This window comes from Bos indicus, chromosome 5 (genome assembly GCF_029378745.1).
Source record: "Bos indicus isolate NIAB-ARS_2022 breed Sahiwal x Tharparkar chromosome 5, NIAB-ARS_B.indTharparkar_mat_pri_1.0, whole genome shotgun sequence".
Lineage (NCBI taxonomy): Eukaryota > Metazoa > Chordata > Mammalia > Artiodactyla > Bovidae > Bos > Bos indicus.
In genome coordinates, this window is record NC_091764.1 from 25378367 (window position 1) to 25393573 (window position 15207).

At 41.2% G+C, this 15207-nt stretch overlaps 1 protein-coding gene across 1 annotated transcript; it reads right to left on the reverse strand.

Annotated features, from left to right (window-relative positions):
• Positions 1 to 2957: 2957 nt before the first annotated feature.
• On the reverse strand, positions 2958 to 12919 carry MUCL1 (mucin like 1). Its single transcript, XM_070788701.1, has 4 exons — positions 12862 to 12919; positions 12359 to 12394; positions 9542 to 9805; positions 2958 to 3163 (listed from the first exon to the last, which is right to left on the reverse strand). Exons 1-4 carry the CDS (start codon positions 12917 to 12919, stop codon positions 2958 to 2960), a joined length of 564 nt encoding a protein of 187 aa, XP_070644802.1.
• Between the last annotated feature and the right edge of the window lie 2288 nt (positions 12920 to 15207).

Genomic DNA, 15207 nt, shown 5'->3' on the forward strand with positions numbered 1-15207 from the left:
CCATGGGATTGCAAAGAGTTGGACATGGCTGAGTGACTGAACTCAGAGAAGGCAATGGTAACCCACTCTGGTACTCTTGCCTGGAAAATCCCATGGATGGAGGAGCCTGGTGCGCTGCAGTCCATGGGGTTGCTAGGAGTCGGACACGACTGAGCAACTTCACTTTCACTTTTCAGTTACATGCGTTGGAGAAGGAAATGGCAACCCACTCCAGTGTTCTTGCCTGGAGAATCCAAGGGACGGGGGAGCCTGGTGGACTGCCGTCTCTGGGGTCACAGAGAGTCGAACACGACGGAAGTGACTTAGCAGCAGTAGCAGCAGCAAAGTGAACTAAATGAACTGATTCTGCATATAAGTTAAACAAGCAGGGTGACAATATACTCCCTTGACATACTCCTTTCCCAATTTGGAAGCAGTCCATTGTTTCATGTCCAGTTCTAACTGTTGCTTCTTGACCTACATACAGATTTCTCAGGAGGCAGGTAAAGTACTTTAGTTTTCCCATCTCTTCAAGAATTTCCCACAGTTTGTTGTGATCCACACATTCAAAGGCTTTGGCATAGTCAATAAAACAGAAATAGATGTCTTTTTCTGAAATTCTCTTGCTTCTTTTATGATCCGACAGATGTTGGCAATTTCATCTCTGGTGCCTCTGCCTTTTCTAATCCAGCTTGAACATCTGAAAGTTCACGGTTCACGTACTGCTAAAGTCTGGCTTGGAGAATTTTAGCCATTACTTGGCTGACGTGTGAGATGAGTGCAACTGTGCAGTAGTTTGAGCATTCTTTGGCATTGCACTTCTTGGGGATTGGAATGAAAACTGACCTTTTCCAGTCCTGTGGTCACTACTTTGTTTTCCAGATTTGCTTGTATATTGAGTGCAGCACTTTCACAGCATCATCTTTTAGGATTTGAAATAGCTCAATTGGTATTCTATCACCTCCACTAGCTTTGTTCGTAGTGATGCTTCCTAAGGCCCACTTGGCTTTGCATTCCAGGATGTCTGGCTCCAGGTGAGTGATCACACCATCGTGATTATCTGGGTCATGAGGATCTTTTTTGTATAGTTCTTCTGTGTATTCTTGCCACCTTTTCTTAATATCTTCTGCTTCTGTTAGGTCCATACCATTTCTGTCCTTTATTGTGCCCATCTTTGCATGAAATGTTCCTTTGGTGTCTTAAATTTTCTTGAAGAGATCTCTAGTCTTTCCAATTCTACTGTTTTCTTCTATTTCTTTGCACTGATCTCTGAGGAAGGCTTTCTTATCTCTTCTTGCTATTCTTGGTAACTCTGCATTTAAATGCATATATCTTTCCTTTTCTTCTTTGCCTTTAGCTTCTCTTCTTTTCACAGCTATTTGTAAGGCCTCCTCAGACAACCATTTTGTCTTCTGCAGTTTTTTTCTCGGGGTTGGTCTTGATCATTGCCTCCTGTACAATGTCCAAACCTCCATCCATACGTCTTCAGGCACTATGTATGTCAGATCTAATCCCTTGAATCTATTTCTCGCTTTCACTGTATAATCGTAAGGGATTTGATTTAGGTCATATGTGAATGGTCTAGTGGTTTTCCCTACTTTCTTCAATTTAAGTCTGAATTTGGCAATAAAGAGTTCATGATCTGAGCCACAGTCAGCTCCCGGTCTTGTTTTTGCTGACTGAATAGAGTTTCTCCATCTTTCGCTGCAAAGAATATATCAGTCTGATTTTAATATTGACCATCTGGTGATATCCACGTGTAGAGTCTTCTCTTGTGTTGTTGGAAGGGGGTGTTTGCTATGACCAGTGCATTCTCTTGGCAGAATTTTATTAGCTTTTGCCCTGCTTCATTCTGTACTCCAAGGCCAAATTTGCCTGTTACTCCAGGTATCTCTTGACTTCTGACTTTTGCATTCAAGTCCCCTGTGATGAAAAGGACATCTATTTTTGGTGTTAGTTCTAGAAGGTCTTTTAGGTCTTCATAGAACCATTCAACTTCAGCTTCTTCAGCATTACTGGTTAGGGCATAGGCTTGGATTACTGTGATACTGAGTGCTTTGTCTTGGAAACGAACAGAGATCTTTCTGTCATTTTTGAGGTTGCATCCAAGTACTGCATTTTGGAATCTTGTTGACTATGATGGCTACTCCATTTCCTCTAAGGGACTCTTGCCCACAGTTGTAGATATAATGGTCATCTGAGTTAAATTCACTCATTCCAGTCCATTTTAGTTCGCTGATTGCTAAAATGTCGATGTTCACTCTTGCCATCTCCTGTTTGACCACTTCCCATTTGCCTTGATTCTTGGACCTTTTATTCCAGGTTCCTATCCAATATTGCTCTTTACAGCATCAGACTCCACTTTCATCACCAGTCACATCCACAACTGTGTGTTGTTTTCCCTTTGGCTACGTCTCTTCATTCTTTCTGGAGTTATTTCTCCACTGATCTCCAGTAGTATATTGGGCACCTACCAACCTGGGGAGTTCATCTTTCGGTGTCCTATCTTTTTGCCTTTTCATACTGTTCCTGGGGTTCTCTAGGCAGAAATACTGAAGTGGTTTTCCATTCCCTTCTCCAGTGAACCATGTTTTGTCAGAACTCTCCATCATGACCCATCCATCTTGGGTGGCCCTACACCGCAGGGTCATAGTTTCTTTGACTTAGACAAGACTGTGGTCCATGTGATGAGAGTGGTTAGTTTTCTATGAGTGTGGTTTTCAGTCTGTCTGCCCTCTGATGGAGAAGGATAAGAAGCTGAAGGAAGCTTCCTGATGGGAGAGACTGACTGAGGGGGAAGCCGGGTCTTGTTCTGATGGGCAGGGCATGCTTAGTAAATCTTTAGTCCAATTTTCTGTTGATGGATGGGGCTGTGTTCCCTCCCTGTTATTAACCTGGGGCCAAACTATGGTGGAGATAATGAAGATAATGGCGACCTCCTTTAAAAGGTCCCATGCATGCACTGCTACACTCTACCCCTAACCCTGCAGGTCGCCACTGACACACACCTCTGCTAGAGACTCCTGGACACTCACAGGCAAATCTGGGTCAGTCTCTTGTGGGGTCACTGCTTCTTTCTTCTGCGTCCTGGTATGCACAGGATTCTGTTTGTGCCATCCAAGAATCTGTTTCCCCAGTTCTGTGTAGGTTCTGGTGGGGTTAATGGTGACCTCCTTCAAGAGGGCTTATGCCATATCCAAGTATGTTGCACCCAGAGCCCCTGCCCCTGTTGCAGTCCACTGCTGACCCGTACCTCCACAGGAGACACTCAAACACAGTTCTGTCTCAGTCTCTGTGGTACAGAGTACATCTTGTGAAATGCCAGACAGGAATGAAGCACGAGCTGAAATCAAGATTGTCGGGAGAAATAGCAATAACCTCAGATACGCAGATGACACCACCATTATGACAGAAAGTGAAGAAGAACTGAAGAGTCTCTTGATGAAAGTGAAAGAGGAGAGTGAAAAAGCTGGCTTAAAACTAAACATTCAAAAAACGAATATCATGGCATCTGGTCCCATCACTTCATGGCAAATAGATGGGGAAACATGGAAACAGGGACAGACTTTATTTTCTTGAGCTCCAATATCACTGCAGATGGTGATTGCAGCCATGAAATTAAAAGACACTTGCTCCTTGGAAGAAAAGTTATGACCAACCTAGACAGCATATTAAAAAGCAGAGATATTACTTAGTCAACAAAGATCCATCTATTCAAAGCTATGGTTTTTCCAGTAGTCATTTATGGATGTGACAGTTGGACCATAATGAAAGCTGAATGCTGAAGAACTGATGCTTTTGAACTGTGGTGTTGGAAAGGACTCTTGAGAGTCCCATGGACTGCAAGAAGATCCAACCAGTCCATCCTAAAAGAAATCAACCCGGAATATTCATTGGAAGGACTGATGCTGAAGCTGAAACTCCAATACTTTGGCTACCTGATGCGAAGAACTGACTCACTAGAAAAGACCCTGATGCTGGGAAAGATTGAAGGTGGAAGGAGAAGGGGACAACAGAGGATGAGATGGTTGGATGGCATCACTGACTTAATGGACATGAGTTTGAGCAAGCTTCAGGAGTTGGTGATGGACAGGGAGGCCTGATATGCTGCAGTCCATGCTTTGCAAAGAGTTGGAGATGACTGTGTGACAACTGAACTTAACTGATGTTACTTTCAGATGTAGCACATAGTGAATTCAAATTTTTATAAATTATACTGCATTTATAGTTATAAAATATTGGCTTTATTCCCCATGCTGTACACAATATATCCTTTTAGTTTAACTATTTTTTAATTAGGATTTTAAACCTCCTAATTCCCTCCTACAGTATTGCCCACCTCACTTCAATCTCTGAACTCTTAACCTCTGATTTATGTGGGAGTCTGATTCTCTTTATGTGTAATGACTACTTTTTTCATTTTTAGGTTGTACATGAAAGTGATAACACAGTATTTGGCTTTCTCTGTCTTACTTATTTCACTAAACATAATACCCTCCAGATCCATTTATATTGTTCCAAATAGCAACATTTCTTTCTTTTTATGGCTGAGTCATATTCCACTGCATATATACACCATATCATCTTTATCCATTCATCTGTTAATGAACACTTAGGAACATGTAGGTTGCTTCTTTGTATAGATTTGATATCAGGGTGATACTGGCCTCATACAATGGTTCAGATATGTTCCTTCCTATGACATTTTTTGGAATACTTTAATAAGACTAGGTGTTAACTCTTCTCTAGTTTCAGTAGAATTCTCCTGTGAAACCATTTGGTCCTGACTTTTTTTTTTTTTTTTTTTTTTGGCGGGGGTGGGGAGAGGGGGGAGTTGTTTTCTGATGTATTGAACTTCATTACAGGTAATTGGTCTGTTCATATGTTCTACTTCTCATTTCAGTGTTGGAAGTTGATATATTTCAAGAATTTGGTCCGTTTCTTCTAGGTTGTCTTACTGGTGTATAGTTGTTCATGGTAACCTTCTAGGATTCTTTATATTTCTATGATGTTGCCTGTAACTTCTCCCTTTTGATTTATACTTTTATTGATTAGGGCCAACTCTCTGGAGTTTTTTGTTTGTCATCTTTTGTTTTTGATGAGTCTAACAGAAGATTTTCTATTTTGTTTATGTCTTCAAAGAAAAGGCTCTTGTTTTCATTGATCCCTTCTATTGTTTTACTAGATCCCATTTCGTTTATGTTCTGATTTGTATGATTTCTTTCCTTTTACTAAATTTAGGTTTTGTTTATTCTTATTTCTCTAACTCCTTTAACTGTAAGTTTAGATTATGTGAAAGCAAAAAGTTATCAGGGCTTCCCTGGTAGCTCAGTTGGTAAAGAATCCACCTGCAATGCAGGAGACCCCAGTTCGATTCCTGGGAAGATCCTCTGGAGAAGGGACAGGCTACCCACTCCAATATTCTTGGGCTTTCCTTGTGGCTCAGCTGGTAAAGAATCCACCTGCACTGTGGGAGACCTGGGTTCGATCCCTGGATTGAGAAGATATTCTGGAGGTGGGCATGGCAACCCACTCGAGTATTTTTGCCAAGAGAAACCCCACAGACCGAGGAGCCTGGCAGACTCCATGAGGTTGCAAAGATTTGGACATGACTGACCAACTAAGCATATTAGGTTATGTATTTGAGACTTTCCTCTTAGAGCTGCTTTTGTTGTATCCCACAGATTTTGGAGTGTTGTGTTTTCATTTTCTTTGTCTCCAGGTATTTTTTCATTTCTTTTTCAGTTTCTTCAATGGATCACTGATTATTAGTAACATATCATTTCACCTCCACATATGTGTGTTGTTTGCATTTTTTTCTTCTTCTTGATTTATAGTTTCACACCTTGGGGTGGCAAAAGATTCTTGATATCATTTCAATTTTACAAGATTTACTAAGGCTAGCATATGATCAGTCCTGGAGACTATTCCATGTACACTTGAAAATAATGTGTACTCTACTGTTCTTGGATGAAAATTTCTACATTTATCTATTATATCTCCCTTGTCTAATGTGTCATTCATTGTCTCTTTTATGAAACATCTCCAGTCATATAAGTGACACATTAGAGGACCCTACTATTAATGAGTTACTGTCATTTTCTCTATGTTAATATTTGCCGTATCTATTTAAGTGGTCTTATTTCGGGTGCATTTATCTTTTCAGTTTTTTTACCTTCTTGGATTGACCCCTTGGTCATCATGTGATGCCCTTCCTTATCCCTGTTAATAGTGTCTATTTTGGAGTCCATTTTTCTGATGTAAGTATTGTTACCCAATCTTTATTTTGATTTCTTTGTGCATGGAGTATCTTTCTTCATCCCCTCCCTTTCAGCCTGTGCTTGTCTTTGGGTCTGAAGTGAGTCTCCCATTGCAGCATATATATGGGTCTTGTTTCTGTATCAGTTCATTTACTATGTCTTTAAATGTTGTTTTTGTTGTTCAGTCCCTAAGTCGTGTCTGCCATTTTGTGATCCCATCGACTGCAGTATGGAAGGCTTTCCTTTTCTTCACTATCACCCAGAGTTTGTTCAAACTCATGTCCACTGAGTCAATGATGGCATCCAACCATCTCATCCTCAGTTATCCCTGTCTCCTCCTGCCCTCAGTGTTTCCCAGCATCATGGTCTTTTCCAGTGAGTTGGCTCTTCGCATCAAGTGGCCAAAGTATTGGAGCTTCAACTTCAATGTATAATGAATATTATCTAAGTATCAATGAATATTCAGGGTTGATTTCCTTTAGGATTGACTGGTTTGATCTCCTTGCAGTCCAAGGGACTCTTAAGAGTCTTCTCCAATATCACAGTTCAAAAGGAGGAGAAGGGGATGACAGAGGATGAGATGGCTGGATGGCATCACTGACTCGATGGACGTGAGTCTGAGTGAACTCTGGGAGTTGGTGATGGACAGGGAGGCCTGGTGTGCTGCGATTCAAGGGGTTGCAAAGAGTCGGACAGGACTGAGTGACTGAACTGAACTGAACTGAGTAAATTTCTGACTTGAGAGCTTTTAACTACAATCTCTTAACTTAATTTCCTTTTCTCGATAAATCATTCAGTGCAATGATTCTCAGCAGGGGTAGGTGGAAGAGAATTGTTTTTCAAAAAGAAAAGAGATTTAGTAAGCACCAAATTCCAACCTTATCATTTCCTTAATCAGAGCATTAATGTTGCACTTCTTGGATTTTGCACTGCTTAATTTACTGATAGAGATAGTTCAGGCAATTTTAAAGGTTCCCTTTAGCAAGACTCCCCAAATGAGGCTTTATTAAACCCAGCAAATTTCCAAAGTGAGGACAAAGGTGCCACACCTTGTTCTTATATAATGTCCATCCCAATTATACATTCAGATATCAAAGCCCACTAGCCAAAAAACCACTGTAGTTGAGTTCAGTTGGGTTAGTACTCATTTCAGTGAGGAGAAAGTAACCATGGGAAATCAGAGAGGTGCCTTAGACTTTGGGAGTTAGAAAGGACTTCTTACAGAATTGGAGCCTGTGTGAGGTGACTTGGGGGAAGGTTTAGGGAAGCACCCTTCTGCTCTGGATTGGTGAGTCAAGGGAACATAACTTATGCTGTGACTGAGTGTCTTAACAAACCTTATCTGGAGCAGAAGAGAATAGAGGGAAGCCAAAGCTCTAATAGTAAATGAAGTTGCAGTCATGCTTTAGCTAGGAGAGGGAGATATTTAGTGTTTTATGGTTTCGGACTGACCTTGTTTTTGTCTGTACTGAAGACTGCCAATATGATGAACTGGTCAAATTTATAGAAGTGACTGTGTGCCCTTCTCTGATGTTGGTGTTTTGTGAGAGTGTTTGTGTCCAACAAGAGTGAGTCATTTCCAAGCTGTGAGCCTAGGCCAGGTCCTAACAGTTCCGAACCCCAGGAGTATCAGGCCAGTTCCCAGACCTCAGGACCGCTTCCCTCTTTCTCACTTGCTAAGTCACTTCAACTAGAGTACTTAATGGTCAGTCAATAGCAGAGCTTGGTGGAATCAAAGTAGACCTTTATATCTAGGAAATATTGATTCACATAGAGAAAGCTCTAGTTACCAGTTATATACACAAGGATTGTGACTTGTTTTTAAAAATTAGATAAATATGTAGGAGGTCCACTTATTTACAGTAATATAGGGAAGAACTGGGTAAGTTTCAAAGTATCTATCACTTGACATAACTATTGGATGACTGCTGGGCCGATAGCTAAAAAAATACATGCTATTTTTGATGTCACTCATCATTTTATTTGAATGAATAGAAACTGATTAGAGATAAGAGAGATATGATAGGGCTGGAAAGTAGTCGCAGTGAAACAAATCAAGGGGCATTCTGGCCGAATCCAGTAGGATCAAATATAGAAGGCTGAAGCTGATTCCATCTCAGTGATAACTTTTAGCAGTAAAATAGCTGAAGCCATGGGGTAAAACCTGAAACAGAAAAAAAATATTGGGAAGAGGTTTTCCAAAAAGAATGAAGAGTATGTTTCCCTTCCTGGGTCCCTGCAAGACTAACAAATGTCAAATGACACTGAATTCAGTGGAATCAAAAAGAGATGAAATTTGTATCCCTGGAAGATAAACACCTAATTCCCATCCAGAGGCAATAGGACATGCAGGCTGGAATGGAAACCTAGGTCAGCAGGAAGTTTAGAGGAAACAGAGAGACAACCAATATGGATTAGTTCTTTGTGTATATGGCACAAACCAATCCAGCCTTCTTCTGATAAGAGACAATTATTCATAATCTCACCCATAGGCTATGCAATATAGAACTTAGAGATGGGTGTCAAGCATTGTCTCTGACACAGAAAGAGTATAATGCAGTATTTCAAAGGTTCCTCATGTCTTTCCTTGTTTATGAACAAGTCCATACCTTCTTCTGACCATGTAATGTTCTGGGAAAAGTTTGTATTGTAATTTTTAATTTTGCTATCTTTAAAATATTTATTTCATAGCATTACTGTGATTTAAATTACATTATATATATGAAGTTATAACACATTCTCTGTCATATATTCAGAATCAGTCACATTTGTTATTGATTTTACTAGGCTGTTGAAAGAGAGAATTGAACCAGAAATAGGAAGACTGTACCCTAGACCCTCTGGATTTCCACATTCCAAGAAATACCTTGAATGATACTCAAAACTTCCTACATCAAGGAAGCCTCGTTAAAATGCTATTTCCTATTTTTGGAATATTCTGTAAAAGAAACAAAGACCTTTCTGGTAGAAAAAAAAGCAAACATAAAGAAGTTCCTGGCTTCAGGGAGACCCGTATTTTGGTCTTTCCAGTGTCAATTCTGCTAAAGATGAATTTTGCCTGTTAGGGCAGTATTTCAAGAGCCACACAGGTAAAACTGGTAAACAAGAAACTGCAGACTTCTGGCAGCCCCGATGTCTCTCTGTGACTCAGTTTGTAAATCCACAAGGAATTAGAGAATAAAGAGAAGATAACAGGGCTTTTCTCATGCCTTCTTTTGCCCCCTAAATATAGTCTAATCTGAGAATAGGGAACACAGCGAATCCAGCAAATCCATAAAAAAGTACTCATAGTGTAAACTTACGAAAATAAAAGAGGCAGTCATCATAGGACGTGGTGGTCTTGGCAGCAGTGGTCGTTTTGGCAGCCGCAGTAGATGTGGTGGGAGCAGCCGCGGATGTGGTGGCAGCCGTGGCGCTGGTGGGAGCAGCAGTGGATGTGGCGGCAGCTGTGGTTGTGGAGGGAGCAGCCGTGGTTGCGGTGGGAGCAGCCGTGGATGTGGCAGCCACAGTTGACTCCGTGGCGGCAGGAGAGATGGTGGTGGGATCATTAGTGGTTGTATCAGAGGCTGAAATTAGGACACATTGCAGTCAAGACATTTGATTCTTCCTCAGGCAATAAAATTTGTGCTGCCCAAGTCTGGACATGCATTTCTCCTTCTGAATTCATCTCTGCAAATGATATCAATACTGTCACACCATTGCTCTGGCTACCAGCTCTGCTTGAGAAGTGGTATCTCCTTTCTATGCATGCAGTAAAATCACTTGCCACAGATTCCTGCGTGAAAGGGGGGCATATTTGTCTCACATTTGGAGGGCACAAAGATTCCATGTACTACAGCACTACTTGTGAGAGCCCCTTAAAATAATGGGAAATATTTATATTATTCTGATAATAATAAAGCTAAGCAAAGGCTCTGTCACCTACCCTGTATTCAAAGGGAACCTGCCAAGATTGATGAGATTTATTTCCCCCTACAGAGCAAACAGCAAGTCAGACCTGAGAGGGTAACAGGTAGGAAGGCCAGGGGTCTCCAAACGGAGGAAATAGCCTGCAAGTGTCAGACGTTTTTTTATCTCTCTTAAGTGGCAGGAGGAAACAAACTAGCAATATTTTTTCCTTATCTATAGAAATTTAAAAGGAGGTTTCTCTTAAAATACTGTGTTGCCATAATGACACCTGGTCTCACCTGAAGTTAACTATTCTCAAACCTAGAGATAACCAATGCCTTTTTCTTGTGGAAATGTTTGTCTTAAGCTATGCTAATGTACTATGCATTTACCCCAAACTCTGTCTTCAAGTCAGTTCCGCCTCTTGGCTCAGAACCTACTTGACAAACCAGTATATTATACTCAGATCTTGTTTCCCTATTCTATGTAAATGAAACTATTTGTATGGTGGTCTGCCCTTCTTCAAGATTCAAGTTAATCATTTTATGGCCCAGGATAAACCATTTGGTGCCAAGATTATCCCAAAATGCATCTTATGGGTGAGGGGCCTGGTGCCATTCTGAATTTTAAGACATTCCTTTCTTTCATTCGGAGAAGGCAATGGCACCCCACTCCAGTACTCTTGCTTGGAAAGTCCCATGGATGGAGGAGCCTGGTGCGCTGCAGTCCATGGGGTCACTGGGAGTCTGACACGACTGAGCAATTTCACTTTCACTTTTCACTTTCATGCATTGGAGAAGGAAATGGCAACCCACTCCAGTGTTCTTGCCTGGAGAGTCCCAGGGACTGGGAAGCCTGGTGGGCTGCCATCTATGGGGTCGCACAGAGTCGGACACGACTGAAGCGACTTAGCAGCAGCAGCAGCAGCAGTGACTATATGACATCCAGCTGAAGACTAGCAGGGGGGTACTCTTCTGCCCCCTTCTGATGCCTACGTCAGAAGCTTTCTCTATCTCCTTTATACTTTAATAAAACTGTATTACACAAAAGCTCTGAGCGATCAAGCCTCATCTCTGGCCCCAGATTGAATTCTTCTTCTCTGAGGGCCAAGAATCCCGGTATCTTTGCGTGATTCAACAACAACCTTTCAAGACCCCCAAACTGTGAGCTAAAACCATGTCAATACGATTTCCATACCCACACTCTAGCCAGGCTGTCTCAGGCCTCATGTAGGAGAGAGAATATTTTTTAAGGTGAACCCCACATGACACATGTGGCACAGTGTATGAAGTCAAACAAGAGTCAGTGCCCTCATGAACAGAGAACCCAAGTCCCCAGGCTGTGGAGGCTGAAAAGAGGGAGCTTCGGAATGCCTGACACACACAGACAGAATGGGCAGGGTGCTGTGGAGAAAGCTCAATAATGACTGGGAGTTTGGTCCACAACCTTGGGATTCACTTTAACGAAGATACACAAACCTCAGCCTGGGAATTAGGCATTGATGCGTTGCAAACCTCAAAGCTTAGAGCCCTTCTTCTACTTGACGCCTACATTACACATCCTGCATCCTGCCCTCCCATGTGACCCTAATGCCCTCATTTCTGAATCACTTTCAGGGTGTACATTCTCTTCCTTCCTTCAGGCCTCTCCTTGAAACAATGGTCATGTATTCAATCCTTCAAATCAGCATAACCAGAAAGATTTTCACGCACCTTCCCAAAATTCTCAGGTCACAACATCAGACCACATCCTCCTGCTCTTTTGCTGGAGAAAAATTGATTGACCCAAATTTTTTGTAAATCCATGCAAGAGACTTAATATTATCAAATGCTGTATAAAAAATAAGCTGATTTTTATATGTTTCCATGAATTCCCTCATAGCTCAGTTAATAAAGAATCTGCCTACAATGCAGGAATCCATCTGCAATGCAGGAAACCCTGGTTTGATTCCTGGGTCCAGAGGATCTTCTGGAAAAAGAAATGGCAACCTACTCCAGTATTTTTGCCTGGAAAATGGCATGGACAGAGGAGTCTGGCAGGCTACAGCCCGTGGAGTTGCAAAGAGTCGGACATGACTTAGAGACTAAACCATGAATTTTTATATGAGGAACAATACTTTTCCAGGCTTTTCATAGAAGGCTTATAACCTGTCTCTCATAGAAGCTCTGACATGAGACTGGGATGGAAAATGGTCACTGCAAGAAGGAGATGAAGTGCAAGTGCAAACTCACCAGGAGAAGAAGAAGCAGGAACTTCTATTGTAACCTCTGAAAGAGAAAAGGGAAAAACAGGACGTGAACACCAGTTTTGGGTATGGAGAGAATAAGAATATGGACAATGGTGCAGGCTTCCACAGATGAATCACTTTAGCCTTTGGTACACACATTGAGGGGGAAAAGATGCACAGGTAATATGAAACCCCACAAACCATAACAGGCAGTCACTTTTGCTTTCCTGAAATAAACCTCTGATTTTACATACTTTAAATAGATTTTACTGACTAACCATGAAGCTGGGGTCCAAGGTTAGAATTGAACAAAGATCTGACTGAATTAGGAAAAGCCAAAGGGTAGAGTCAACTCAATCACGAATGGTCTATGAAAATGGCAATGGAACAGGGGAATGGAGTAGAGGACAGGAGGGGCCATAATTCTAGACTCCTGCAAACCCACTTTCACACAGTTTGATGTACTGCTCATCAAAACCTTGTTTTCAGGTAAGAATCTTTACGTACGGCCAGAAACCAGGAAGGTGGAAACTGCCACCAGTGCCAGGAACACCAAAAACTTCATGATGGTCAGTGGTAGAGCAGGCAGCACAGAGAGGAAAACTTCAGAATCCAGAGGAAGATAAGACTCCGACTCTAGGATTCCACATCCTGACATTATATAGGCAGAGGGTGCCAATCAGAAGCTGCAAGACCAGAATCCAGGTTCATTCGTGCCACGAATGTCGTTACTCAGAGAAACCACTGGAAAATCAGCAGCATAGCCAGAGGCTCTTGGAAATCATAGCGTCAATCCCTTCATTCTGACGCAGCCTTTAATTCCTGAGTTTGCCATATTAAAGATTTTATAGGCATCAACTTCCCCTCCAGGCTTCCTCTTGGCTTGTGATATAGACTGACACCACAATTACCAACCACACACCCAGCCTTCTTGATTTACTCAAATCTGCAGTGCTCTTTTCAGAGACTTTCAGACACTTTTGAAGCTTACTCAGCCATTGTCTCCTCAAAAAAGATTAATCAGGATACAATAGGCTGATTGAAGAACCATCCTCTTTAGAGGGGCTGTGTATTCCTTATGCTATCGCCTTCCTCCTGCACATAGAGATCAGGTCAGGTGACACACAGGGACAGCTCAGCACTGGTAAGATTTTTCTGAATCTAAACGTGTCTTGTGAAAAGTTTCAAAGCCAAAGAGAAAGAAAAGAGAAAGTTTAACACTTATCAATGAATCTATTGCAGCAATTCATTCTTTCTACAAATATTCATTGAGTGATTTGTTGCTGTTCAGTCGCTCAGGCATGTCTGACTCTTTGCGGCCCCATGGACTGCAGCACGCCAGGCTTCCCTGTCCTTCACGATCTCCTGGAGTTTGTTCAAACTCATGTCCATTGAGTTGGTGATACCAACCAACCATCTCCTCTTCTGTCATTCCCTTCTCCTCCTGCCTTCAATCTTTCCCAGCATCAGGGTCTTTTCCAATGAGTCAGCCTTCTGCCTCAGGTGGCCAAAGTATTGGAGTTTCAGTTTCAGCATCAGTCTTTTCAATGAATATTCAGGGTTGATTTCCTTTAGGACTGACTGGTTGGTTGGATCTCCTCACAGTCCAAGGGACTCTCAAGAGTCTTCTCCAACACACGGTTTGAAAGCATCAATTCTTCAGCACTCAGCCTTCTTTATGGTCCACCACCTCCATACATGACTACTGAAAAAAACATAGCTTTGACTATATAGACCTTTGTAGGCAAAGTAATGTCTGTACTTTTTAATACAGGTTTGTCATTGCTTTTCTTCCAAGGAACAAGTGTCTTTTGATTTCATGGCTGCAGTCACCGTCCACAGTGATTTTGAAACCCAAGAAAATAAAATCTGTCACTATTTCCATTGTTTCCCCACCTATTTGCCATAAAGTGATGGGACTGGATGCCATGATCTTAATTTTTTGAATGTTGAGTTTTAAGCCAGCTTTTTCACCCTCCTCTTTCACCTTCATCAAGAAGCTCTTTAATTCCTCTTCTCTTGCTACCATAAGGGTGGTGTCATCTTAGAGAAACAATGAACAAATTGCACAAAAATTCCATGCTATACATCTTATTGTGCAAATTCATACATAAGAAAGTAAACAGGAAGGGTGGGAGGGAGAGGGGATGGAAGGAAGGAAAGGAGAAGAAAAGATGGAAAAGGAAAGAAACATGAAGGAAAGAAATATTTGGTATGTAGTGTGACTGGCCTAATAAGTAATAATACAGAGAAGAAGAAAGGAAAGAGTTTTTGGAGATGAAAAGGGAGGTTATAATTTTAGATAAAGTAACCCAGAAAGGCTTATTAAATCCACAATGTTAAACTAAAATGAAGTGCAATTAACAACTCAAATTAAATCCATAATGCATCTCCAAAATTTTTACTACTACCTTTTCCATCACTTAATTATTTTTATAATTTCTATTATGAAACAAAAAGTGGAAGTATATATAAGAATGTAAAATTTACCACATTGTCTAATGCAATGAGATAACTGGCATTACTACTTGGGTAATTATATATTTGCTAAACACATTTCTGCTCCTGTGAAGTCATGCTCCTCCATTCCTGACATTGCACACTCACTATTAGCACCACCAGAAAGCACCTGTTAAGTAAATTGCTTCAGGTTCCCCTTGTAATAGACAAATGTGTATGTATACAAATGTATGTATGTATGTTTCTTAAAAAATGATATACCAAATGGCATTATATTCTGGACCATTCTTCCTCATTGTGCAGACAGCCTTACACCTTTGAAATCAAAGTCAGCCATTATAGATCTAGTATATACTTTCTTCCAGTGGCTTCATTATGTCATAATTGACTCTA

Bases quoted from the DNA above. Each gene is read 5' to 3' on its own strand.
- MUCL1 (XM_070788701.1), bottom strand. From the start codon at position 12,919: ATGAAGTTTTTGGTGTTCCTGGCACTGGTGGCAGTTTCCACCTTCCTG. The intron at 12,395-12,861 runs GTACGTAAAGAT...TTTCTCTTTCAG, and splicing joins CACCTTCCTGGTTTCTGGCC to AGGTTACAATAGAAGTTCCT. The intron at 9,806-12,358 runs GTGAGTTTGCAC...TCCTAATTTCAG, and splicing joins TCCTGCTTCTTCTTCTCCTG to CCTCTGATACAACCACTAAT.